Raw genomic sequence first — 26,946 nt, forward strand, 5'->3', positions numbered from 1 at the left:
ATTTTATCAACTGCAGTATTTTTTTACATGTTTGTTAGACTACAAAGCCATCTTCCACTGGCAAGAAAAGTTAAAATTACAAGAACATGGTCTGTAGTGGTCTCAGGAATTCCTGTCCATCTGTTGATAGAGTACAGTAGTTGATTGTGTGAGTTGCACAGTCCCTTTCACAATTTTAAGAGAACTTTAAGCAGTCTGGAATAAGATAGTAGATTCTTATTGCATTTTAATTACACTTTTGATCTGAAATTAGGCAAGGATAAAGCAGCACCATTGTTGGGACTGCTGTGTCTTAAAGGAGTGGAAGGTGCTTCTTGTGTTTGAATTCGGACACCTGATGTGTGAGGTATATCCATCTTATATAATCATCATATAATCTTATTATACTTAGACACATACATGTAAGAGTAATTTTAAATTGGATCAAAAGGGAAGGATAGTTAAAATCAGTCTCAGTTCCTTTTCAACATCTGGTTATGTGAAAATTTCATTAACTAGCCAGTAAGAAGAAAAGATGTAGAATTTAGAAATAATAGCTAAACCAGTTGATTTTTAATCATGATGTACATTTTGCTCTGAGTTCTGCAACTTTGTTTATAGATTGGAACTGAAATTTCAACATCAAAAAAAGAGGTAAATAGATGGTAATATTTTTTTAGGTTCTTCTTTAGAAAAGATTGGTCACAGTGTATTCAAGTGTACGTTGTTTTTAAGGCTACTTTATGCTAAAATCTCAATTTAGCTAATCTTAAATTTCTTTCATGATAGCAGCTTCAGTGCTATCCCTTCAGGTACTGGAAGAATGCAATGAGGTCACCCTGCAGCCTTCTTTTCTCCAGGTTGAACAAGTCCAGCTCCCTCAGCCTGCCTTCGTAGGGAAGGTACTCCAGTCCCCTGATCATCTTCATGTCTCTCCTCTGGATCCTCTTCCTGTCAGCTCTCTGTCTTTCTTATACTAGGAGCTCCAGACCTGGACACAGTACTCCAGATGGGGTCTCACAAGAGCAGAGTAGAGGGGGACAATCACCTCCCTGTCCCTGCTGGCCACCCCTCTTGTGATGGAGCCCAGGATACCATTTGCTCTCCAAGCTGCAAGGCACCCTGCTGGCTCATGTTACGTTTTTCATTCCATCAAGACCCCCAGGTCCTTCTCCACAGGGCTGCACTCAAGGACCGCTCCTTCCAGTCTGTATGGATGCCTGGGATTCCTCCGGCCAAAGTGCAAAACTCTGCCCTTTGTTGTCTTGAACCTCATCAGCTTCACCCAGGCCCATCTTTCAAGCCTGTTGAGGTCCCTCTGAACCCTCTGAGCATCTTTTCCTGCCACCGTGTCAACCACTCAGCTTGGTGTCACTCAGCCTTTCCTTTTTAAAAAGTCTTCCAGGGTCACCAACATTTCGATGACTTAAGGGGAAAGCTAACGGTTTAGAGTATGTACTTTTCCTGTGTCATTAGAACACTTGCGTTCATTTGTGCAACAATTATGTTTTTCCAAATGTAAAAGTAATGTCTGGAACCAGAGTGAAGTACAAGGTAGGTGTCTTGAGGCCTAATCTAAATTAACCTTTAACTTTTTCGTTCTTCTTATCAGTGTCTTGACCAGAAAAGTTACCTAAATTCCTCCATCTTAACTTTCAGGTTTTTTTGGGTAGTGGTGTTTTTTATTTTACTTTGTTTTGAGCACTTGAACACCAACATATACCTTGCTGGACGAGAATTTTGAGACAAAGCATAGCTTTTATGTACTGAACGATTCCTTCTAACAGCATGGATGTCAACAGGACCAAAAAATGGCCAGAACTATTTTAATTTTTAAAATATGGCCATTCTGTAGAGCACTTGAGTAAGGCATAAGAGTAGTGGACCCCAGGCTGTGCTCTCTGACCCTTACTCTTAGAAAAATATCCTAGTCATCAGATACCACCTTTAAATTTGAATTATTGTATTGTGAAAAAGGAAGGATATTTGGATGCGTAATACATTAATTTTTCTGGAGGCTGCATGGAGGCTGCAGGATATTCTGCTGTGTAGTAGGATGTTTGCGTATATATTCTGCTTTGCAGTGCATGAGAATTTTCAGTTGAACAGAATTTTTCTACTTATAAAAACAAATAGCCATCACTTTTGTAACTACATTTAAGTAATAGTTAAAGCTTTCTTCGTCCAAGATATTATGGCTGACTTCAGCTCACACTGACAAAAGTGTACACATGTTGCTTTATTTTTCATTAGGCTATAGTGGATAACTTTGAGTTCTTCATTTGTAAAAGCTCATTGAGTTAATAAAAGATGTTCTCTGTCTTTTTAGCATAAGAGGACTGTATTGTCTGTTTTACTTGTACATTTGAGTGAATATTTTAAATTCTCTTGTTCATTAGGAAAGTGTTCTCCACAGAATTTAATTTTAATTTTTAAATTTATTTAAGCCAAAAACTACTAGCTAAAAGCTAATCTGAATCATCAGGTGTTAGATGATAACGAAACAAGGTAAAAGAAAACACACACAATTCCTTGTCTGCTGCTTATAGAATCTCTAAAGAGTAGTGGTGAAGTTGGCACTCAATTTCTGAGTGGCAGCTATGATTTTTACAAGTATCTTGTCCATTTCTGAAAACTAAGCATCAGCAGCTGTTATCACATTCAGGAAAATGGTATTGCCCAGTTTCTCTCTCCTTTTTTAAAGATTATCACCACTTCTGCTTTTTCAAAAATAATTAACAAAAAAAATCTGGAATGTATATGTTGTTTTGAAAGTAAGTTGGCTTTTTCACTCACAGTATTTTTTTTCCCCTTTTCCTTGTTGTTTCTTGTGTTTAACATGCAGTCATTAATACTGTACATCTGAACATGTTATGAAGAGTCATTTGAATAATCACTTAAATTATAGAATGTGAATGATCATTGCAACCACAGTCTTAAAACAATGAACTTTCATAACTGATAAATTAAATAGGAGTGGAATGGGGATCTCACAAGGACAGTGTTTGTGCCAGAGACCTTTTCATTCTGAGGAATGTCAGCTGGATTATAATTGGCTCTAATTAGCACACTATTCAACTATAAAAATTCTTTACCTTGAAGCTCATTGACACTCAGAGACGTGAAATTTCTTCCCACCTTTGAAAACATCAAAGAACCTGCTTTTATAACTGAAGGCTGAGTGGTCAGTGTAGGAAAGAAGCAAATATGTCAACAAGCATCAAGAATATTGATCTCTGGCTAGAAGAACTCTTAAAGAGTTAATTGGTGAAATCTAATTTTATTGTGTTTAATTGAAAGAATATCTACATATAATGACACCAAAAACTAGTGTAATACTTCCAGCAATATACAAGAGAAATGGGGGGGAGCAGGGGGGCAGCTGTAACTAAAAATAATAATTATTAGAATCTTGAAGATTTCTTAGCTATTCATTCAAGATGATGATTCTGACGTCTTTTAAAATTGATAATCCCAAAACTGTCTTTTTTTTTCTTTTTTTTTTTTTCATGGTTCTGTCTCCTCAGTCTGGCTTCTCTTCATTGTTTCATTCATCTGTCTGTAAATCCAAATACTTGCATCACTAAAAATACTGCATTAGAAGTAATGAAACTGTTTGTGGAAGAAACAGAGAATATTTTGAGTGGAAAATCATAGCCAAGGTTGTGACTGAGGTTGTGTATCACTTCTTTCTGTTTCTTGTTCCTTGCTATTTTCTTTGCTATTATTTTGTATTTTAAGCTTGGATGGAGTCCCGTGGGTTGGATCTGGGGCCTTCCAGGTCTTAGGAAGGTAGATGTGATACAGATTTGGAGATTATACTATGAATGCTCCTGTATTAAGTGCCAAGGTAGGAATCTATCCAGTGGCTGCCTCATCTCGGGCTTGCTTATCCAGGGGTGCATCTATTCATGCAACCCTGTTCCATCTTTTCAATCCAAAGACTGACCTGATTCATGGAAGAAGTTAGACAAGAAAATTTATGTCTAGTGATATTCTAGTCATCTCTTGAAACTTATCAGGAGTTTTTCTTCATGTGTGCCCTGAAGATGAGAACAGCATGTCAAACAAAGTTAGACCAAAGCTATTCAGAGATCGGAGGAAGTTTCTCACAGAATCAGAGAATTTTAGGGGTTGGAAGGGACCTCCAGAGATCATCGAGTCCAACCCCCCTGCCAAAGCAGGTTCCCTACAGCAGGTCGCACAGGTAGGCATCCAGGCAGGTCTTGAACATCTCCAGAGAAGGAGACTCCACCACCTCCCTGGGCAGCCTGTTCCAGTGCTCCGTCACCTCACTGTAAAGAAGTTCTTGCGCACATTTGTGCGGAACTTCCTATGCTGCAGTTTCCGGCCGTTTCCCCTTGTCCTGTCTGCATGATATTCCCTACTGATATCAGTTGCGATCTCTATCTCTTGCTCAGTTTTTAGAATTATTGAGTACAGAAGCCTGTTCTCATCAAATGACAAGTATTATCCTTTTAACCTTTCTGTTATCTCCACCAAAATGTTTGAGTGTTTGTGTATGTGCTTGACTGTACTTCCTGTATCCACTGGTAGAGCGTGCTGCTTCTCATAGCTTGAAATAGAGGACTAATGATTTCTTCTGTTCCTTCATGTGTAGCACAAAGATGGAGAATCACAGGTGTGTTAGAACTGTGATGACAGCCTCAAAGTGGAAGAGGTTTGCATCAGAGCTCTACAGTTTAGGATCTTTGGTGCACTTCATGGTTTTGAGCTAAATTATTTGTATTAAGTGCATGTCACACTCTCTGTTTTGTTCTCTGTGTGTATGCAAAGTGATTTGTGTTACAATGACAAAATCATTTTTCATAAATCAGTATATGGGACAGATAGCAAATGAAATATGGATTTTTGGAACAGGTAGGCTAGCATCCAAGGAAGCTGGATGACATTCCTTTTGCAGACAAATTTTGATCAAAGATCTCTTAAGAGAAAAAGGGAAGGATGCATATGCTAGAGCTGACAAAAATTCCATAATCGAGCCTTACTTTGTATCATGCAGTTTAAATAAATGGCACTGCAATCTATGATGTGTAGAAGTTGCAGGTTTTGCAGTTAAAATATGAGCCAGTTTCAGCTGAAGGAAAACAGTTGTTAAAGTCATTTAGGTGTTGAAACTGATCACATCCACAAAATTAAGATGTTTTTCCAGTTCAGATTCTAATTAGTTCTAATGGTTCATTTTTTTGTTTGTTTTTAATTGTATTACTTCATTATTATTCTGTTTTACAGTGTTATGTGGGAACCAATGGGAGACGGTAAAAAGATCATTTCTCTGGCTGATAACAACATATTACTGTGGGACTTGCAGGAAAGTTCAGCCAAAGCTGTGGTAAGAATCTTATTTTTTAAGAAACGATAATATACTTGAATGTAGCATGAACAGTACTCACCATCCCCACATTTTCTCATCTTTTAACTTCTTGTTCCCTGATGACTTCAAAAGTATCTTTAGTGGGTGCTGGGGGAAATGAATGTAGTGTCAATTGACTAGGCAGTTTTTAAGAGGAGAGGTAACTAAGTATTTTTATTTGTTGCTAATGGTTAATTATTTTCTTTTTACTAGAATTGCCTTTTCATATTGCTTCTGAAGTAAAGCAGTGCTGATCTGATAAACATGTGTCAGGGAATACTGATGATAATAAATTCAAGGGTTTTCTAATTCACATGATAATAGATTAACCAATGTTAGTTAATATCTCACAGTCCTGTATTTCATATTTAACTTAAAACCCTTGGATGTAGATGTCACTTAAATTCCCACACTTACTTTGCACTGCTTTGAGTTCTTGGTGCTCAGCAATGACGTCTATTCAAATTGATTCACTCATTTTTTAAAAAAACTTTTTAAAAAACTGTTTTGTCTAATATTCAGATATGTAAGTAGTAAGGTTGGTATGGATTTGTCTCATTTGATGCCTCTTGTTCTGGAGGAGTGAATGAGCAGTTAGTTTCTTGCACCCATGCTCTTAATTATTTTTTCTGGATAATTTCTATCTGGCCTAGAGGTTAATGATTTTTATTTTTAAACAAAATATTCTTTTCTGTGTCCAGATCAGTCCTTATGAGATCCAAATTCAAAGTAGAAGGTGGTGTCTTAGTCCTTACTGATGTTTCAATGAAGTACCTGTAACTGGTGGTTTCATTAGAGTTCACTGAAATCATTTCTTCAAGGCTAGGACAGGCTTTTTTCAGATTTATTTCTTTTGTAAAAAATATTTCATTCACTGAGGGTAAAAATATGCAGTTCTGTTCTGATCATATGGCATTGCTTAACTGTTTTTTTTTGTTTTGTTTTGTTTTTTTAGAACCTATTTTTTTTTTTATTTCAAGTCATTGTTCTTCTGTAATGCTAATATTTTATCATACTTCCTTTTTACAGCCATTAGTGCCTTTACTCACTTACGCACTTAAGCACTTAAGAATGTTGTTAAATCCAACTATATACTAATGACTATTTTACATTCTTCTAGATTTTTTTGCTCCAGAGTTTTTTCCAAAGTTTTATGTATTGAAAGAGCTAATTCTGTTGTCTGAAAATGGACAGCAGTCTTATTCACTTTCTCATTACCTACCATAAATTACTTTTCTGTGTTTTTAAAATACTGCAATGAATTGTTATGCTGTCTCATACGAGGCAGAATAAATAATTTGAGATTGGTGGTACCTAAAATATGCCTTTGTCATGTTTTCCTTTACTTTGGATAGTCACATAGTCAACTTTTCTGCTTTTAAAGAAGTGGGATGGATTGTGTTCATGCTCACTTGGGAATTTTACAGAAGGATTCTTGCTGGCTTCCTTCTGTTACACAAAGATCATTTATGTATGAAAGTTCTCTTTCATTTCTTCACTGTCCTTAGCTCTCCATGTTTTTTGTTGCCCTCACATAAAATATATATATATATATATATATATATATATATATATATATATATAAAACATATATATATATATGTTAGTATCCGGGTGGAGATCCAACAAGAATCCAGTGCTTTAATCTGCCTGTATGGAATGCCTCTCAGTGAAATGCTTATAAATGTGAATATTACATGCAATATGACCAAATATGTCATATAATAAAGTGCTCAGGCACTTTAAATGTGTAAGTTTAAATCAGATTAAAATGTAATTACTTTGCTTTTCTTACCCTCCCCTCAGCTTCTATACATTTCTAGAAATGCAGTTAAATTGCAGTGACTATATATTGGGTTTTTCCCCATGTTCGCACAAAGTTAGAAGGATGACAGTTTTCTTTACAACTTCAAGACGAAGTTGATTATTTTATACCTTCTTTTATTAACTGTATGGAGATGTACAGATATCTGTTCATGGTATGCGAGCCTTGTTTTGCAGCTGAAACCTTTTAACTCTTATAGATTGTAGATTTGTATCTAGTGGCTTCTATTATTTTAATAGGCATTTATGTGATGACATGAGCACATGCGCCTTGATTTTTGTTTTAATGCTGCTGCATTTATTCAAGAGCTTTTGATGCTAATTCTTTTCCTGCAGATAAATTGTGGCATCTTGACATGGAAAAACATGTATTTCATAAGTCTTTTATAGCTGATTATGAAATTGAAGGCATATACTTATTTGCCAGTTTAAGACAGCTACAAATGACTGCAGTATGTCCATATTGTCTGTACGAAGTTTCAACATGTACAGATTTAAAACTGCTTAGTTTAGGTTATTAAGAAGTATAGTACTTCTTAAAACATTGTACTGTGTAAGCCTTTGTAAAAATTACTTTAGGATACAAAATCGATTCTATATTCCTAGTTTTCTCCAGTTTTATACTAGGATTTTGAAATTCTATTATGCCTGAAATGTTAGACTGTTGTGCAGTGTTCTGTCCTTAGTGGAACTAATTTCACTTTTTTTTTTTTTACATTTAGACACTTGCTAATTTCTGTTTTTGTGTTAGCTCTCTAGTTCTGCAGCCTTAGAAGGGAAAGGACAATTAAGATTTACTTCAGGACGATGGAGTCCACACCACAATTGTACACAGATTGCAACAGCCAATGATACCACTGTTCGGGGATGGGATACACGAAGCATGAGGTAAAGAGCAATAGGACAAACAATTTTCATCAGGAGGTGGATTTTTTGTTGCTCCTAACTTTTTTTAAAAAAAGCTATCAATTGTAGATGGAATGTTTGGGATTGCACAGCTGTGTATTCACAGTTCAGTAAGGGGTTTTCAGTTTTTTCCCTCAGCTCCAATTCTGACTTGGATATTGCATTTTACTCAACTGTGTACTAGTCTGGAGATTGTTCAGTGCATAGGCATTACCTGAATGAAGATGTTCTATATATCAACGTGAAAACCAGGATGCAGCATCAGTCCTGAGTATGCTATGAGTTGTCTTCATAGCATACTACGTAAAGCTAACTTTAATCTCTGAAGGTAGTTGAGAGTGATTTCACTCTTCATTTTTCTGATTTTAACAATAATATACTATACTGCATTGAAGAATGTATATACTGTATTCTGTATTGAAGCACATCAGTCGCATGAAACTACAGAATCCATCAAAATCATATCACTATCAATTAATGCTTTGAATCTACCTGATAAGGTGTTTTCTTTCCTATTTGGTTGTGGTTTTGATAAGTAAAGGAGTGATTTTGTGCACATCTGTTGTCATGACAACTAAAGCCTCTGCAAGGTTTTTTTTAGGATACACTTTGTCCCTTAACATGTAGTAATTTATTATTAAACTGAGAAGACTAATGTCTTCTAATAACTTTTGTTGCCTTAGTGTGGGATGACTTCAAATTTAGTTCTGTGGTTCATGCGAGCTCAGGGGTGTTGCAATAAATCCCTATACTTGCCAGCTTTGTATGTTTCTGCTTTATAGATTTGTTTAATGTAATTAACAAAAGTTAAAAATACAAATATAATGATTAAATTTTTGAATGCCTGTTTTTGTATTTGAAAGTTCTGTTCTTCATCCTGTAAAAAGATATATAAAGGTATAACTTGATACGTATGTGTGTGTTCTCTTTTATGAAGAGGTAAGGTCTAAGGAGAAAGGTGAGGTTGTTCATTTGTTTGTAACATAGAGCATGCAGGACCCTAAGACTAAATCCTGTATTTCTAATTAGGTAGTGTTAGATATTGTGAAGTCTGCTTCATGTTCTGTCTTATTAGAGAATAACATCTCTATCTTGTTTTAAATAACTTCTCTGAGTGACTTTGTAACAAAGATAGTCCAGACATTACCAAGATCTGCAAAGAAAGGGTATTTGGTTAACAAAAGCAGACCCTGGAATTCTAGTTGCTTTATCTGAAGGTCATATTTCACTGCTCTTGAACAAATTCAAGAGAACTAGGCTATGTCAAAAAGCTATTTGCAATGTACTTGAAAGAAGCGTGCAGGATTGTCTCATCTCCAATCACACTGTAATATGACTAGAATTATGTGAATATTTGATGAAGACTAAATTGGCTAGAAGTTGGAGTTTAAAGCCAGAGATATATAAACCATGGCAGTATAAAACACACACAAAAAAATCAAGGTCAGAAAACTGCTATACCAGCAAAGACGGGAAAGGAGCTTCTAAAGCATCTTGAATAGCTGCTTCTGTGAGAGTACAGTTAAGATAACTGTAAGAGAGAGTAGATAGTATTGAAGGTAGCAAAGAAGGAAAGGAAAAAGCAAAAAGGTTGGCAAGAAGACTGTTGGTCTAGACTACAAAGCAGTTGATCATTGGGAAACTTAACCAGGCAAAACATCACGAAGCAGAGGGGAATAACAACTAGGCTGAACGAATTTGTAGAGAGAATTATATCAGGGAAATTCAGAGTCCATAAATTAATTCTAAAAAAAAAAGTGTTAGAATATGAGAAGAGAGTATAACTAGTTGGAGAAAAGGCTTGTGTGGCCTGGTGTAATCCTACTAATCTATGGTGTAACTAGGAAATTGAATGTGTGCTGTATTGCTGTGGGTAAGATGATAGAGTGAAAAAGAATACTTGGATTTGGAAAGGAAAGAGATTGATCAAGTGGTCAAACTAACAGTTCAGTTAGCGTATAGGCTTTCATGGTAAGCACACAACTAAATGCAGGGTGGGCAGAGAATGGAATTTCTTTTTAAAACTTCACACATTGCCATGAGCAGTGCAGTCAAGAACAAAATAAAAAAAAAAAAGTTAATAGTGAAGGGGAAAGTGTTTTATATTTGAAAAACAAAAACAAAAAACAAACAAACAAACAAACAAAAAACTCATAAAGATGTTTTAGGAAATGAAGAGGAAGTGTAAAATTCTAATGCCAGAGTAGCTGGTAGAAAGGCATACCTGAGCAATATCGTTGATCTCTCAAAATTTGGGCAGAGTTTTGAAGTTGATTATCTGAATGATATCATTTATCCCAGGTGACTGCAATAGCTATTGGGAGAAGGATTACTATGTTTGATATACTTTGAGTTGCTTCTTATGGATCTTCTTGAGGGTGGGAAAGCTTTGCAGAAGGATCTGGATAGGCTGGATTGATGAGCCAAGTCCAGTTGCATGACATTCAACTGAATGCCATGTTCATTTGATTCATAGCAACTCCATGCAGTGGTACAGACTCGTGGAAGAGAAACAGAAAGCTGCCCAGCAGAAAATGACCTGGGGATACTCGTTGACAGCTGGCTGAACGTGAGCCAGTGATGTACCCAGGTGGCCAAAAAGGCCAGTGGCATCCTGGCCTGCATCAGAAATCAGGAACGGACTGCCCCTTATATGCTGCACTGATGAGACTACGTTTCAAGTAGTGTGTTCAGTTTTGGGCTCGTCATCACAAGAAGGATATTGAGTTGCTCAAAGCATGTGCAGAAAAGAGCACTAAGGCTGGTGAAGGGTCTAGAAAACAAGACCTATGAGGAGTGACTTAGGGAGTTGAGGTGGTTTTGTTTTGGAGAAGTGGAGGCTGAGGGGAGATCTCATCGCTCTCTACATCTGCTTTAGAGGACACTGCAGTGGAAAGGGTATTATCTCTTTTCTCAAGGAGTAAGAGATGAGATTTGAGAAAACCGTCTCTTACAGCAGCTGAAGTTTGTATTGAATATTAGGAAGAATTTCTTTGCAGAAAGAGTGGTGAAGCATTGCAGTGAGCTGCCTAGGGAAGTGGCCGAGTCCCCACTCCTGGAGTTATTTAAAAGGCACATGGATGTGGCACTAGGGGAAGTTAGTTTAGTGATAGGACTTGATGATCTTGAAGGTCTTTTCTAGCCTAGATGATTGTGTGATTCTAAGAGCTATACATAATAAATATAGACACGGTATAACAACTTAGGGATGGAGAAGGTGTAATATGAACATACTGTGGGTTACTAACAGATATTTCTTATCGTTGCTACAGTGCTGTGCTAGAATCATCTGGATCTAATATTTATTTTTAGCTCCAGAAGATCTCAGTATAGATAAGTAAAAAGGGAAAATTCAAAGCATGCTGAGAAATCTACACAAGTCTCTGCAGTTAACAGCTGGGGTTTCCCCAGACTGTGCGCTAGCAGTGAGAACTTGAGGTCTGCGGGTGTTAAGGGCATTATGCAAGTTTCCAGGGAAACAGATTCTTGTCAGTGGAATGCAGCTAGCTTTTTATAGACCATTTAATTTTTTTTATGTGTTTTACAGGCAAATATATTCCATAGAAAATGCACATGGACAGCTGGTACGAGACCTTGACTTTAATCCCAATAAACAGTACTACCTGGCTAGCTGTGGAGATGACTGCAAGGTGAAATTCTGGGACACAAGAAATGTCACTGAACCAGTGAAGACGCTAGAGGAGCATTCCCACTGGTAGAACAAATTATCTACATGCTGTGTTGTGGGTGGATAGCTTAGATAATTTATTCAGCTATTTATTTTACTGTTTAGGAACAATGCAAGCTATGTTTTTGCTACTGTGGATAACATTTTTCTGCACAGAGGAAAGGTTTTAACTCATAAATGTTACTTGTGTGATTGTAAATAAGAAGTTTAGGCAATCTTATTGTCTAATTGGGAAGAAGCTGTTGTTAATGCTGGGGAGATTGGATACGCTTTTTGAGAAGCACAGCACAGAGGTTGGCTTGTGGGATCCAGATGAAATGCAGCTGTACCTGCCCAACCTCAGCATGATCTGCTGCACCTGACATGCGGAAAAGCACCTGAGCTGTTTTGGTTGCAGCAGCTGCCATCTGTCCTTCCAGTGTGGAGTAGTAGATATGTCAACCTCACTGTTTTCACACTCTTGGCATCCTGTAAGCCAGAGCAAGTCAGTCATTTTTTTCTCAAATTACGTATTACGTATATTATATATATTCTGTATACCCTTTGGCCTGTGATTGGAGTCGAGAGAGCATCTTGTCTGAAATGTGCAGACTCGTAAGAGTAGATGAACAGTTCGTATCTATGAAATATGAGCTATAGTAACTTGCCAAATAGATCTGAACTCTGAAGCTACTTTGAGGGGAATGAAGATGAGAATTAACAGGAGGAATTCTTATATGTGCTATTTTTTTCCTGGAAGATTGAAAGGAAAATAATGAAACAAAAACTATAAAAACATTTAGTATTAATTTATTATATGAAGTATCAAAATTGAAGATGAATATAATCCTTATTTTATTTTAAAGTCTATTTCAAAATTTATTGTGAAAATGTTTGAGCTTTTTATCTAATGGGTAATTTCTAATCTGTATTTTGCTTGATTTTATATTTTTAGAACCTAAATATTTTTCTGATGTATTAAACAGTAGCCTTGCATATAACCTCAGGGAACTCACTGAATGGTATTTTTTTGTTTTTTTGGGATTTTTGAATTTTGAAGATACTCCAAAGAGAACAAATTATATAGAAGCTTAAAAGCCAAATGAAAAAAAGAAAAAAACTAGTCTTTGGAATAAGACATTTCACTTGTGTGTACTTAGCACATTCAAATCAAAGATGAATTTTTAATCCTATTTTAAAAATGGAAATCTTTTTAAACAACATTGATGCACTCACAACCTGCCAAACGTGGCTTCTTGTTCTTTCTGATTTATTTTCTTAGGGTCTGGAATGTCAGATACAATCATTCTCATGATCAGCTGATCCTTACAGGAAGCAGTGATAGCAGAGTTATTCTTTCTAATATGGTATCAATTTCTTCTGAACCATTTGGACATATGGTAGATGATGATGAACTGAGTGACCAAGAGGAACAACATCAAGAAGAGAAGTATGAAGTTTCCTAGGTTTTATGCATATGCTTATAGTTTGTCTTTTTGTTAAAATGGTTAACGTTCTATTTTTTGCTGACTAGGATTTTTGTATACAGACCTTTCAGGTAAGTAGTTCTAATTAATACTTCTTAATTCACAGTCATGGGTGGAATCTATTCTTTTTATCATATCAGCACTATTACTGTATTTGCACTGGTAGAAAAAGGGGATGGTGATGCTGAGGACCAGTCCTAAAGTCAGCTGGATGAGTGAAAAGATCACTTTAACGGAGCTCTGGATCAAGTCATGCACACACAATAATCTGGGTTAAAAGAGGGTGTTTTGTTGTTGTTTGCTTGTTTGTTTTGGAAGAGAGAGTATGAGAGTGTGAGAGAGAACTGTTCCAAGCAAAACAGAAGTTTGCTTTCAGTTATCTTGGTAGAGAATAAGGCATGCAGTTGTATGTGTGTTGTGTATTGTACACATGTGTTTTGGAGAGAATGTTGTAGGAGGCAATGCAACAAATGCTTATTTCATTTGTGAAATACGATATTTTTCTTCTGTATGAATATACATAGCTCTGTAGAGCTAGCATGGCTAAAGATTTTCAGATTTTGCAATTAGTTTACATGGTGATCTTCAGCAGATTATTTCTTTGCAAAATTAGGATAATAATACGGAAACTCATGTAAAATATTTTGAAGCCAATAGGCTAGTCTATATTTTTCTATTCTTTGCAACTGTGAAAATGTATGTATTTCATGAATGCATTGAGCAATCGTTCTGATTAATTTATTTTAATATGTAGAACTGTCTGCAGTGGTATTGGTGCATTACCTCATGAAGTGTTTTATTTTTTCATAAAGAATGGTGAGATTAGTTGAAAAATAAGGAAATAAGAAGATCACTCTTTTACGCATGTTCTTTTGGTTTTTTACTTAAACTTTTAAATAATCTTCAGATTACTTCTGTAGTTGCACTTCCAAGATTGCTCTGGCCCATTTCTTAATACGATGTAGTTTTGCTCCAACTAGCTTCGACACTTTGGTGTCACATGAAGGTTTTGGAACTCTCTTTTTGCTTTTATTTTCTTCCTCTTTTGATTAAATAAGGAAGCTATCTCATGTATAGGAGTGGTTAATTTTAAACATGCAAAATGTCTTTAGAATGAGTCTTCTTTTGGGTTGGATACTTTCTAGATTTTCAGGAAGTTGCTGTATCCCTACAGGGTTTGTTTTACCTTGTTAAGAGGACATGTGGTTCATTAAGTAGCACAGAAATCTTGAAAAACAAATTCACTTTTTAAGTGTATCTTGAAATATACTAGGAAGAGGAAGTGTCTGTAAAGCTGGTATCTCCAGACAGTCACCTTCAGACTGAGCAACCTAATCTGTACTTGATATTTCAATCTTCTTTCAAGAGAAAGCAGAAGAAAGCTATTTCCTTATAAGCTATCTATATATTTTTTTTATTTATGACTGAAACAACTTGTAATAATTTGTGTAAGAAAATATTTAACTCCTTGGGTTAAATATAAAAATGAAGAATATATACCAGTTCACACTTAAAAGGGCTTTTTCTTTACCTAGCAAAAGTCTATATATTTAAAACTACTGACTCATAATAATATTCTAAACAACTGAGATGTTTGGGATTCTTAAGACTCAAGTTATTTTTTAATATATTAAAGTATTTTGGGTAAACTTTGTTTTAATGTATTTCTCTTCTGAAGGCAAAAGTGAGTAACATGTTAGTTTAACCTTGCATTGTGCAATGGCCTAGAATTACGAGTCTACTCATTTATTCTTGATAGCTTTTCTGCAGTAAATACCTGCTTTTTAAGAAAATGTTTGTTCAGTAATGAATAGACAGCACACAAAAGTTGCTGTCTTCTATTCCTAATAAGAAATTTCTCTTTGAAATTTCTCTTCTGTGTACTTGTCCACATACATGCAAACACCTTGAGAGTTTATATATCCATCTTGTGTCTCATCTTGGAGACCAGAACACACTTTCACAAGCAGTGTAACTAGGACCTTACATGAGGATTTTTTTTCTCCTGTCACAACTAAGTGACCTTCATGACTGCTGATACAGATCAGAGAGACTAGTTTGCTGTCCCTTTATTGCTTTTTTCACTGCTACTGGTGTTACTCTCATCAATCATACAAATGGAAGAACAGCCTTCCTGCGTCATATCAAAGGTCTCAATAGCTTGGATCACAGCGGCCAAGAGGAAATGTTATAAAAACAGGAAAACATGATATTTCCCTTGGGTATGCTTTCAGTCCTGGAATGTTAGCAGCTTAAGGGACTGTTTCCGCTTTCTGAATCATCTTTGGAGTCTTCTGATTTTTCTCACTGGAGTTTTCTTTTACCAGTAGCCATATTCATGAGTTTCTCTTCTCACTGGCTGTGTTTTTGATTGTTTCAAAACATGCAGTGCATACACTGCCTTTGTGAAATGCATCTAGGATGAGTATGCCAACTATGTTGTGTCTTTGTGCTGAATAAGGAAAACCTTCAGCATTCTGTCAAAAATAGGTACTCTGACAGGTACTGGGGAATACCGGGTGTTAAGACACTCCACTTGGTAGGATGTGTAAAGAAACTGGGTCAAATCTGGTGCAGTGCAATTTCCAGGTATAGTTTTCCCCTGTTATTTCTTTAACTAGAGTATATCTGCTGATAAATTCATTTTGTGTTGTAGGACAAATATGAAATTTGATATTTAAAAAAAAAAAAAGAAGCATTTCCTTCTTTTAAAGATGAAATTTTTGTGTAGAAGCAGTTCAGAAGGCTGTTTTTCGTGTAAGGAAACAATATTTATAATAAAATGAATGGCAAGCTAATATACATAGAAATTGTGTTCTAGTAGAAAAATCTCTGAATTCTGAATTTGTGAACAGAATAAAAAAGAAAATAGTGTGCCATCTGAGCTTATCTGAAGCAAACTCTTACAGCTGTAAAGTTGTGCCCTCCAGCTAAAGGGAAAGGGTATCTACTGGGCTTGTTTCAGAGTCCAATGCATTTACTCTTCTGGATGCGTTTTGGACACTACTGTTTGCTGTTCTGTTGCATCGCATCTGTTTCAAGTAACTTTTGTGTCAAGGAGGATTTGACTTTGACTGTGATAAGGAATTAACAGTTTTTGGTGACTCTGAAAAACACTTTATTAAACATTATGATGACAAAACAGAATCTCTACCTCTGCAAACGTAAGTGGTTGTTAGCATGAGCAGTAATTGGAAATAACAGCTCTCTACATGAAAACAATTATCCAAGGCTTAACAGGCTTCTCTCTCAAGTCAGTAGTGCAATTAACCTCTGTGTTATATACTGAAATGAAAACTCTTCTCCTCTTGTAGATGAGGATGGTAGGGGTGGTGTTATGTGAATAAGGCTATAAAGAGAAATCAGTCTGGTTTCAGCGCTGCCTGGCACAGGTCATAAATTTATGCAGGATGTAGGTATAGATTACACATTGCTTAATATAAGTGCTTGATGACATAAAAGCTTGATGCCTTGTCGGTTGTTGCAAGCAAGAACAAATACAAGAAGAGAAAAAGGTACTTAAATCTTTGAAATAGTACAAGAAACTTATGGAGCTTTTCAAGGGCTGGAAAGATTTTAGAGTAAGGAAGAAAATAGTTCATCAAGCTTGCCAGGCTTAACAAGTGATTAGTAAGGGTGCTCATCAAATAAAATTTGTCAGACTTCTCTATCTAGGAATCAGTAGTCAGAGCAATCTGTACCTTTACCTCATTGAGAGCTTTTATTTATGGAATGGATTTCTCAGATAAAACTGTGTAATAATAATATTTTTAATTATGTTATGTATAGAGTATTAAAAAATACATTCATTAGATCTGTGATGTTAGTCTCTCTAAGTGCTGAATGTTAAAGAGGCTCCAGCTGTGGGCCCAGGAGAACCTCATGAGGTTTAACAAATCCAAGTGCAAGGTGTTGCGCTTGGCTCTTGGAGGCTCCCATTATTAATACAAGCTGGGGGATGAAAGCATTGAGCACAGCTTTGCCAAATGGACCTGGGATTCTGGTGGGCATGAGTCTGTAGAGTGCCTTTGTAGCCCAAAAATCCAGCTGTATCCTGGGCTGTGCCACAAGAAGCGTGGCCAGCAGGGCAGGAGTGAGGGAGGTGATCTTGTCTCTCTGCTCTATGCTGGTGAGGCTACACCTGGAGTCCTCAGTGCAGGAGAAACACAGACCTGTTGGAGCATGTCCAGAGGAGGGCCATGGGAGTGATCCAAGGGATGGAGTGTTTCTCCCGAGAGGACAGGCTGAGAGAGCTGGGGATGTTCAATCTGGAGGAAGAGAAGGCTCTGGAGAGACCTGAGCAGTCTGTCAGTATCTAAAGGGAGCTATGAGAAATGAGGAGACGGACTCTGTTGCAAGGTGTGTTTTGACAGGACAAGGGGAAATGGTTTCAAAGTGAAAGAGGGGAGATCTAGATTAGGTAGATATAAGGAAGTTTTTTATGATAAACATTGGAACAGGTTGCCCAGGGAGGTGTTGGATGCCCCATCCTTGGAGACATTCAAGGTCAGGCTTGACAGGGCTCCGAGCAGCGTGATCTAGCTATAGGTCTCCCTGTTTGTTGTGGAGGAGTTGAACTAGGTAACTCTCACGGGTATCTTCCAACTCAAACGATTCTATGATTCTATGAATAAAATTTTAGCAGCTGGTTTAAAAAAAAAAAAGCCAAACAAAGCCCACGTAAATAATTGAATTATCTATGTAGGAAAATGGTGTGCAACAATAAAATCTAAGCTATTTTTTGTGTTCCCCTCGTATTTGCTGTCACCAGCATCTTTTTCTGTACAATCTTTTTATGCATACACTTTTGTTCTTCTTTTTAAGTATTTGTTTCCTTGGTTAAATAAATGTCAGTGTCATAGCTGTTAAGTGCATACCTTCTTGCGTTAACCAAATTGTTTAGTATCTGAGGGATTAGGAGTCTGAGTTCATTCGTTAACAGATTTAAAAAATATGCAAAAGCTGTACAAAAATTCATCAAGAGTAAATAGTTTTAGCCCTGGGACTTGGAAACAGAATAACTTTTAAGTATCCTAGATTTATGTAGAATCAAAATCTGTATCCTCAGCCTAGTCTTGGATTACCAGAAATGTGCTTGCATTGCTAAAATGCAAATGAATCTGAGGTGTTTTCTTGAAAGACTCAGCATGGGATAATGTGATCCATCTTGAGGAGATGAGAAAAAGAAAACCAAACACAAACTACCTCTTCCTTTCTGTTTTTTTTTTTTTTTTTTTTTTTTAAATTATTTTGAGCAATCTTTCAGGGGCCCAGAATAAATTCTGTTCCTTATTCCCCTTTGCAGAAACCTTTTGGGTGTATTGCCCATTGCAAAATTGAATGACATGTCTGTTTTTTCTCATAGTGTTTGTAAAGAATGCCTCCAGACAGGTTCTTTCAGATCTTCTGCATTGTTCCTGAGATATGTGTTATTAAGATATTTTCTTCCATCTGATTATCTGCAATAGTATCTAGCTCCTTCACATCAACTGGTCACTTTCATAAGGATTTTCTCAGATTCTTGACAACTTGAAAAGCTGCCAGTCATATGCATAAGAAGACTGAAAAAAAAAAAAAATAGGTCTTACCTGGTTAAACATCAATAAGAGAAAAATGATCACATATGACCTGAAGGAACCACACGTGATAGTGTACTTTCTTTTAAGGGAAGACAAGAAATGGTCTTCTTGAGTATGAAAGTAAATATTATAGACAGTAATAAAGATCAGTTAATCTTTGTAGTTATAAATAGCAATACCAAACTGTATGTTTCTTTCTTAAACACTCATTCCACTATGAATTCTGTGAATTAAATTAGGTGAACTGTATTGTTTAAATGAAATGCTATTAACAACTGGGGAACATACAGAAATTAGTGCAAGTTAGAGGCATATTTGTCCTTTGTTTACCCAACCTTTGGTTAACTGAGACTCCTGGTTAACTGAAAGTTGGTCGTGTCCCCTGACGGCAGTATTCAGCATGCATTATTCCCTTGCTTTTCCAGAGAGACATTTGAAACCTTCAGAATAATGGAGTTCTGGATAAGTGGGTGAGCACTGCATGAGGCACATTGCTGTCTAGGGACATGACCAACTTTCAGTTAACCAGGCATGCCAGTTAACAGGAAGTTAGAAAAAGCATTGTGGGAGATGAAGTGTCTGCGTATGTGTGTTTATTAGCTCTCTGCTGTTAGATGGTTTGTAGTAAAGTATACATTCAGGAGAATTGCAGAACAGATCTTCTCTTTTTAGTTAGCCAGAGGCTGTATGTTGTTTGTGCCAGCACCCTTTTTGTTAGTTGACCTTAAACATAGCATAAGTAAATGATAATGGACCTTGGAACTAAATATCTGAAGCTATTCTGTAGTATCAGACTGTATTTGGTTTGTTCATTTAAATTCAATTGAATTTTAATTGCAATGTTAGATTCACAGCTGGCTAGGTGGACCAGTGATATCCTGCAAGCAATTCAAACATAATGCTGCGTGTGCTTTGTGATTGTAAGGATGCATATTTTCAGAGGGAAGTGATAAAGGGCAGAGAGTGATCAGCACTTCATTTCTGCAGCAGCACTATCTGTTTAAATGATTGCTGTTTGCAAGGCCCTCTGCCTTTTCTTTCTGCTGGGAGGACTGTGGTTGTAATACGACTCTGTTTCAGGGAGGCAGGTGGATGCTGATGGCCGCCAGGCAGGAGTGATTCTCTATGGGGGAAGGCAGCTGTAAGGTCTTCCTGCAAACTCACCTGCCCTGCAGCTACAAAACAAATATACTGTGGTGCCCTTAAAGAGTAGAGTGGCTTTGTGTCTGGGGAAGAGAAGAACTGCTTTCAACTAGCAGGGCATAGCCATTCACTCTTGACTGGTTTGAAATTTAAAGACTAGCCTGAATCAGTTTTCAAATATTTTCACTGCAAAAGAGAGTAAGTCTTTCTCTCATGATGATGTAGATGACTAGGAACTTGGATAATGAGAGGTGAAATATATGGTAATAAGTGAGAATTTGCATTTTTAGTGCATCTGGTGTTACAACTCTAGGAACAGGAAGAAAAAAATTATCACATTTGGAGGGGTGCCTTTATATCCTTTGTGTTACTCTGAGTTGGTCCAGGATTGCAGCATAGGAGAGAGCACAATGTCAAGGACCAAAACTTCTTATCTACCTGTTCTCATGTAATAGATGATATGCTTTGAATAATTCAGTTGGCAACAAGGAAGGTGGACCGTGATGAGAGAAAAGCTGTTGATTAAGGGAAAAAATAACACTTGTCTTTTAATGCCTGAAGTATGACAGGAAGGGTGGAAGAGATTGAAATGCTTCAAGTGGGTACTGAGACCTGCACTGAAGTTGAGAATGGCATGTGTTTTCCCTACAAATGAGTTCTTTATGCTTCACATGACTGTGTTATCTGAAATGAATGCATGTGCAGATATTAGGTGTAGAAGGTGCATCCCTTCCTTGAACTCACACTACTGCACTGTTAAATAGAAACTTGTGCTCTAGGTGTTAGTGACACTTAACATTGCATTTTAAATCAAGAGTGTTGATGGATGCTTACTTTCTTCTTTTTTCTTTTCTTTTTCTTTTTTAATTTTAGGATTAAAGAGCCCCTTCAGGACAGTGTAATAGCTACCTATGAAGAACATGAAGATAGTGTATATGCAGTTGAATGGTCCTCAGCAGACCCATGGCTATTTGCCTCTTTAAGCTATGATGGGAGACTTGTTATTAACAGGGTTCCAAGAGCTCTTAAATATCACATACTATTATAATTTGTTTGGATTATGATGGAATTGTTGTCTTGATGTACACAATTGGTAGGTATTGTTTAACGTTTTTTTGCAGGATCTACTTTCAGTTTTATTAAACATAAATACATTTTTGTTAAGAAAATTTGTACTTATATGGATGCTTTCAATTTGTCTTTTGTATTTACCTTGGAAAGTACAATGCCTATTTTAGAAAAGGCCATACTAGTTGTTGTTTTTCTTTTTTTTTTTTTTTTTTGTAACCACTGAGTGTAGGAATTACAAAATTTCTGGAGGTGCTGGGTGCTTTCCATACTACTGATTTATTACTTCAGCGTTATGCAGATACAGTGGATTAGAGAGGAGTTAACACTGAGATAAAACTGGAACAAGGTGCATGTGGAGGAAGTCATCTAGTCATTTACAAGAATAATATTTTATCTATCTTCCTTATATAAGCAGCCTTCTGTTCTTAGATAGGGTCATGTTCTGCTGACTGTTCTGGTTCACTCTTCAACTACCGTAAATGCAGTTGGGAATGTTCTGAAAGGTTGTCGTAACTCAGTCCAGTATTGTAAATAGTTTTTCTCATTTTGTCTGTCTTAAGAAGGAGTGTTAATCGTGAGGATGAAACCATCAAAGCTGAGTTTTCATTTAAGCTTTACAATAGTATCGAAATCTCACCCTGTAATTTGCAGATTAAATGCACTTTTGTGCTGCGTATTGTTAGAAACATCTATCTTTACCAAAAACTCTTATGTTGTCATGTAATGTAATATACAATGTTTGCAGAACTTAGCTGTTTTGTAGTATATGTTGAGGGACTCTGGAGCTATATCGTTAACATGAAAAACCTTTTGATGTTTGTAAGTAATCTCATTCTTATCCTTTTGACTCTGTGCCGTTCTGCAGTATGAAGTAGCAGACTTTCAACTAAGCACAGAACGTCCTTTGCTATATCATACTTTTTGCAATGTATGACCTAGGTATCAGTGACTACCTTGCTGCAAATGCTGAGAACAGATGTTGCCCTGCAGGAGGATGCGCAGAGAACTTGAAATGTAGATGGAAGAGTGGTAACATATTCCTGCACATACTGATACATCCCCACCCCCTCAACTTGATGAAAATTCTGCTGCCTATTCTTTGTATACTTAGACTGAACATAGCAGCAGTTATCCCTTGTTGTCTTTACATCACTGTTCCTTCCTATTGTCTTCAGAACTTGGGTGTGTGTGGTGATGTTGGTTGTGGTGGCATTCTTTAAGGCTACTCTGAATAAGAAATGCCAAGGCCGCTGGCGTAGGCCAATGGACGGACCAATTCCAGCCTCTGCCAGTGCTTCCTAACAGAGTTGCTGTAGTAACTGCTGGAGATGGTTGAGGGGGGGCCTGCTCCTAATCTCTGCTTGTTCCTTACCCACTGCCTGGATTGAAACGTTGCCAATCGTGTGCACTCAGCTGCTGCTGTGGGAACACACTCTGAGAGTATTGCTGGCTGCTACAAACCAAAGTGTCCAAAGTTGAATTCTGTTTCTAGCTTTTTGAAAAACTTGTTAGGAAGAATTCATGAGGGAGTTAATTTAATTATATCTGTATTATTGTTTGTTTATGTGTTACTGCGATGTCTGTCTGCTCCAGAGTGAATGCTTCATTGGAAATTCTGATGGTCTACATTTCTGTGCTAAGGTTTTAAATTTGTGCTGTTTGAAATTGTCTCAATCTGTAATAAGGCATGAGCTATGCGTTTGTATGTTATAAGAAAAATTACTTTTCCAACTCAGTAGAGCTTCAGTTGTTTGAATATCAAAATCCTTGGAGGAGCTGCAGCTTTTGTGGAGCTTTCAGTCTTCAGACACAAAACCCTGTTGCTTTTTTCTTCCACATAAGAAGCCCTGTAGTTTTTTTTTAGTGTACAGCACAGCTCTTCAAAATCTCATCAACATTAGGAATAAAGGTCTAATGAAATTTTATTGTCTGCTAATGTATATGGCTTGTAGTGGGGAGGTGACAGGAAGTCATGTAGCCATATGTGGGATTTGGTTTGATTATAATGTGTAATAAAATCTGGGACAGATTTCAGACTAATTTTGATGTAGTTGCATTTTCTTTAATATCGAGAGCTTATATGTGACAGCTCTACCTGCAAACAAATAATAACAAAAAATTATTTCTCTTGTTTTAGTTCTGTCAAATGTGCATAATATCACACAATAGGGAGTAAGAGGGACAGGAAACACTGTGAAGGGAAGGAGTAGCAGGTAAAATTTGAATGAAATGAGTTACAGTAGAATCAGGAGAGCAGTAAGGATCAAGTTTTAATCATTTTCATTTCATCTGTACCAGGCTCTGAGCAACTAGATCTTGCTGTCAATGTCCATGTACATTGCATGGGAGTTACATTAAATGATATTCAGAGTAGTAAAGAGGACTGACTGGAGAACTATGGGGGATCTTAATATCATGGAGAGACTGGATGATGAAATGATAGATGGAATTCTATGCAGAAAATGTGAAGGAAACTTTGATTTTATTGATATGCACTGGTGGTCTTAAGTTACTGTTGTTGTGGAAGTAAGATTTTAGGGTTATAGAAGATCTTTAAAACCATCAGCTTAAAGTAGATTAAAATAGTAACTAAAGGGGAATTGTTAGAAAGCAAGCAAAGAAGAAAATAAAGTACTGTGTATGTTATGTATATTTATAAATCCATAGAGTATATGCGTCTTAATACATCTAATTGTGTTATCTTCTGTCTTAGAATTGATACGGTGGAAGCAGAAAAGTTTTTAGAGAAGGGTGACAGGAATGATGAGCGGCATGTATGGGGATAACTAAAAAGTCTGAGAGGCAGGTGGTTAAGAGGGAGTGATAAAATTCCTTGAAGTCAGAAGTCATGGAAGGAGAGGATGAGTGGGGAGTGATTGTACAGTGATTGTGCTGTGATTTTTTTTTTTTTAAATTTTTTTTCCTGATGGCAGAACTACAGATTATTAAATGGAGTGGCTGCAAGTACGCAAAATGAGGTTGGTCTTCACAGGGCATGCGGTTGAGCTCCAGCATTCCATTACCGCTGCACCCCATCCTCACTCCTCTGCAAAAAATAAAACCTCCAAACAGACAACCAAATCTCCTTAAAGTTTACATTGCTTGAAAGTAAGCGGACCAGTACTTGAAAGGTGAATCCATTAAAGTTTGTTATAAAAGTAAAAGCTCAGAAAATCCTTTTGAACCATGAATTGCTGGACACCACCAAGAATACTCGCAAATAATCCCTTTGTGCTTGCCTGGTCCTTATTTGCTTTCCTAGGTGTGCTATTTGCTAGTAAAGGGGAAAAAAAAAAAAAAAAAAAAAGTTTAAAGAAAATAGTAATATATTCTATAAGGTTCTGTCTCTGGTTTTGATAGAACTCCATGATTCTCTCAAAATGCTTTACTTTGGATGCAAGCTCTGTTTTGGGAAGTATTAGGAAACCTTCACATCTCAAGTGAATCAGTATTCTGAAAAATGTCTACGTTGCGAAATGCTCCTTGGCAAGGAGACTGTGGGGGCAAACTGATTTCTGTACAGGGTTGTCCATTGTTTCTTCTGAGATGCGAACTGTGGTCTGACTGACCCCCCAGCACTGGCTTGTTTCAGTGTTCAAGAGAGAATGGTAAGCACATAGTTACATTTTCAGTCACCTCTTACATGACTTTTGTTTTGTTTTGCAGAATATGTATGTTTTATTTTTGAAAAACTGAATTGTGGTATTCCTTAAAAATGTCAGATTGTCGATGTTGCAACCTAAAAATTTGTTTTATTTCAGATTTGGTGCTGAGAATCTTTTCTTCATCAGCAGTTCAGTATGTGAGTCTGGTATAGAATTACAAAAATGTTTTTGAAGTTGTTTTTAATGTGAATTCTTAAAGGAGAAAGAATTAGTAGTATTCTTATGGGGATTTTGAGCATGATCAAAATGGAGTCAATAGAAATCTTGACCGTTTAATAAAAATCTTGAAATAACAATCTGGTTCTCTTTAGCTAAAAAAGATACTAATTTCGAATTGGGGAAAAAAATAAATAAATAAATGCAAAGCAATACCCTTCAGTGCTGACCTGGATCTTTGCTTGTGGTGTCAGTGCTAAAATTACCCTGACCTGTACTGAAGCCCAGGAAATTAATGAGCTGCTTGTCAATTTTAAAATTAATGAAAAATATGTATTGAATGGCATGGATAGACTTGACATTTGTTCTAGGCCAATTCTTCTTACCTCTTACCTTTTCATTCCTCAAAGGTGAGTGAAAGTATCCCCTGTATTATGCTCAACACTAAAATTAGCTGAGAACAGTTGGAAAGAAGTAAGCTGGCTGGCCCTTGCATTTTCCATCTGACAGCAGAAAGTATTGACTCTGTATCTGTCTCTTTTTGGAAATTCCAAATCTTACAGTCTGGAACCTCTTGCAGTATTTGAGACTGAAATTCTTGCAGTTTAAGGTAGGCAGGGCTATGCTATTAAAGGCCATAGTCTGACTGTGGTAGTTGTGTCTGGGATATTAATGATGCAGTAAAAAGAGAGTAATGATAATTGTAAATGTCAGTATTGGATACAAGTTTCTAATGCTGCAGTGTGGCTATTTGCTTTCACAGAATATGTTGGAGGTTGTTTGTTTGTTTGTTTTTTGTGGGGAAGATACAAAGAAGGCACTTAATACTACAATGAAACCTGTGATATGAAAGCTGTTCTGAAGTCCTTGCTTTCTGGAATAGCAAGGAAGAGTGCAAATCCGCTTTAGGGAGGCCTAGCCTTCCTATAAAGAAAACTGCTGAGTGTGAAGCTGTGCATACTCTCCAGAATTACTTGTACATTGCTCCTGCACGTTCCACTTGCCACTTTGGTCAGTGAGGAACTAGTGAAGTGAAAAGAAAATGACATGAAGTGATTTGGAGGAAAATAAACAAAGGAGAAGAAAAGGTAAGAGGAAGACTGACAAATACAGGATGAAAAGTGAATTGAAAAAGGACAAGTTCAATGAAAGATCATTTTGGCAAACAGAAATAGAAAGGACAGATGAAATTGGCAATAAACGAAGGGAAAGTTATGGGAGAAAGGGGGAAGAACTTTTGTTTGTTTGTTCTAGCTATGTTATAAAAGCTCCTTAAAATCTTCTGTATTAGTCTTTCTGCCTTAAATGATTTAAGTGCTAGAGAACTGCTGGCTTATATTTAAGGTTTTTTAGCTCTGTCATTGGAGATGGTTCATAGAGGGTAGTTGCTGACAAGTTTGAATATAATGAAACAAAGTGACCCATAAGTGATTAATCCTTATTGTTTGGTTTTAAAGGGGTAGGATTTTTCAGCTGATTCTTTTCAGGATGTAACTGTGTGTGTGTGAACAGTTGTGTTTCATTACAATTCAGTTATCAAACGGGGGTAATCAGCCTGGGAAAACAGCACTCTTAAGAGTCTGGAATAGATTAGGTTAGTTGGAATGGGGGATGCACAAAGATATCTGGTGCAACTGTCTGACCATGTCATGGCTAATGTAAAGTTAAAGGATATTATTGAGGGCATTATCCAAATGACTCTTGAGTGCTGACAGGCATGGGTCATCAACCACGGGAAGTCTGGGGAACCTCTGGGAAGCGTTTGGCCACTCTCAAGGTAAAATATGATATATACACACACATATATATTCTTGAATCTGAACCACCCCAATGCAATTTTGTGCCATTTCCACACACCCTGTCATCAGTCACCAACAAGGATTTCAAGCAGGCTGTCTCTTGAGTCACACTAGCTATATCTGCAAAATGTATCTTGTTTACGACTTACAGGGAGAGTCCTAGTGAGAACAACTCAAGATAATTAGATGTGATTAATAAAATATCGGAGGCATATCCTCCTTTCCTTACTGACCTTGCTGCAGAAGAGCTTTTGAGCTGCTTTAGAGAAAATACTGAGCCCTTCTGTTTTAGTGCT

The 26,946-nt window shown here is 36.8% G+C and overlaps 1 protein-coding gene across 1 annotated transcript in view; it reads left to right on the top strand.

Moving 5' to 3' along the window:
* Positions 1-22,765, top strand: part of EIPR1 (EARP complex and GARP complex interacting protein 1) — a 60,193-nt gene extending 37,428 nt beyond the window's left edge. Inside the window, exons 5-9 of the mRNA XM_042828722.1 lie at positions 5,233-5,332; positions 7,929-8,065; positions 11,631-11,798; positions 13,033-13,200; positions 20,833-22,765. Coding sequence (XP_042684656.1) covers positions 5,233-5,332; positions 7,929-8,065; positions 11,631-11,798; positions 13,033-13,200; positions 20,833-21,007 — 748 coding nt within the window. The 3' untranslated portion in view covers positions 21,008-22,765. The remainder of the gene's footprint in view (positions 1-5,232; positions 5,333-7,928; positions 8,066-11,630; positions 11,799-13,032; positions 13,201-20,832) is intronic.
* Positions 22,766-26,946: the final 4,181 nt, after the last annotated feature.

This window comes from Centrocercus urophasianus, unplaced genomic scaffold (assembly GCF_019232065.1).
Source record: "Centrocercus urophasianus isolate 14NV4802_14NV808 unplaced genomic scaffold, USGS_Curo_1.0 seq_10, whole genome shotgun sequence".
Lineage (NCBI taxonomy): Eukaryota > Metazoa > Chordata > Aves > Galliformes > Phasianidae > Centrocercus > Centrocercus urophasianus.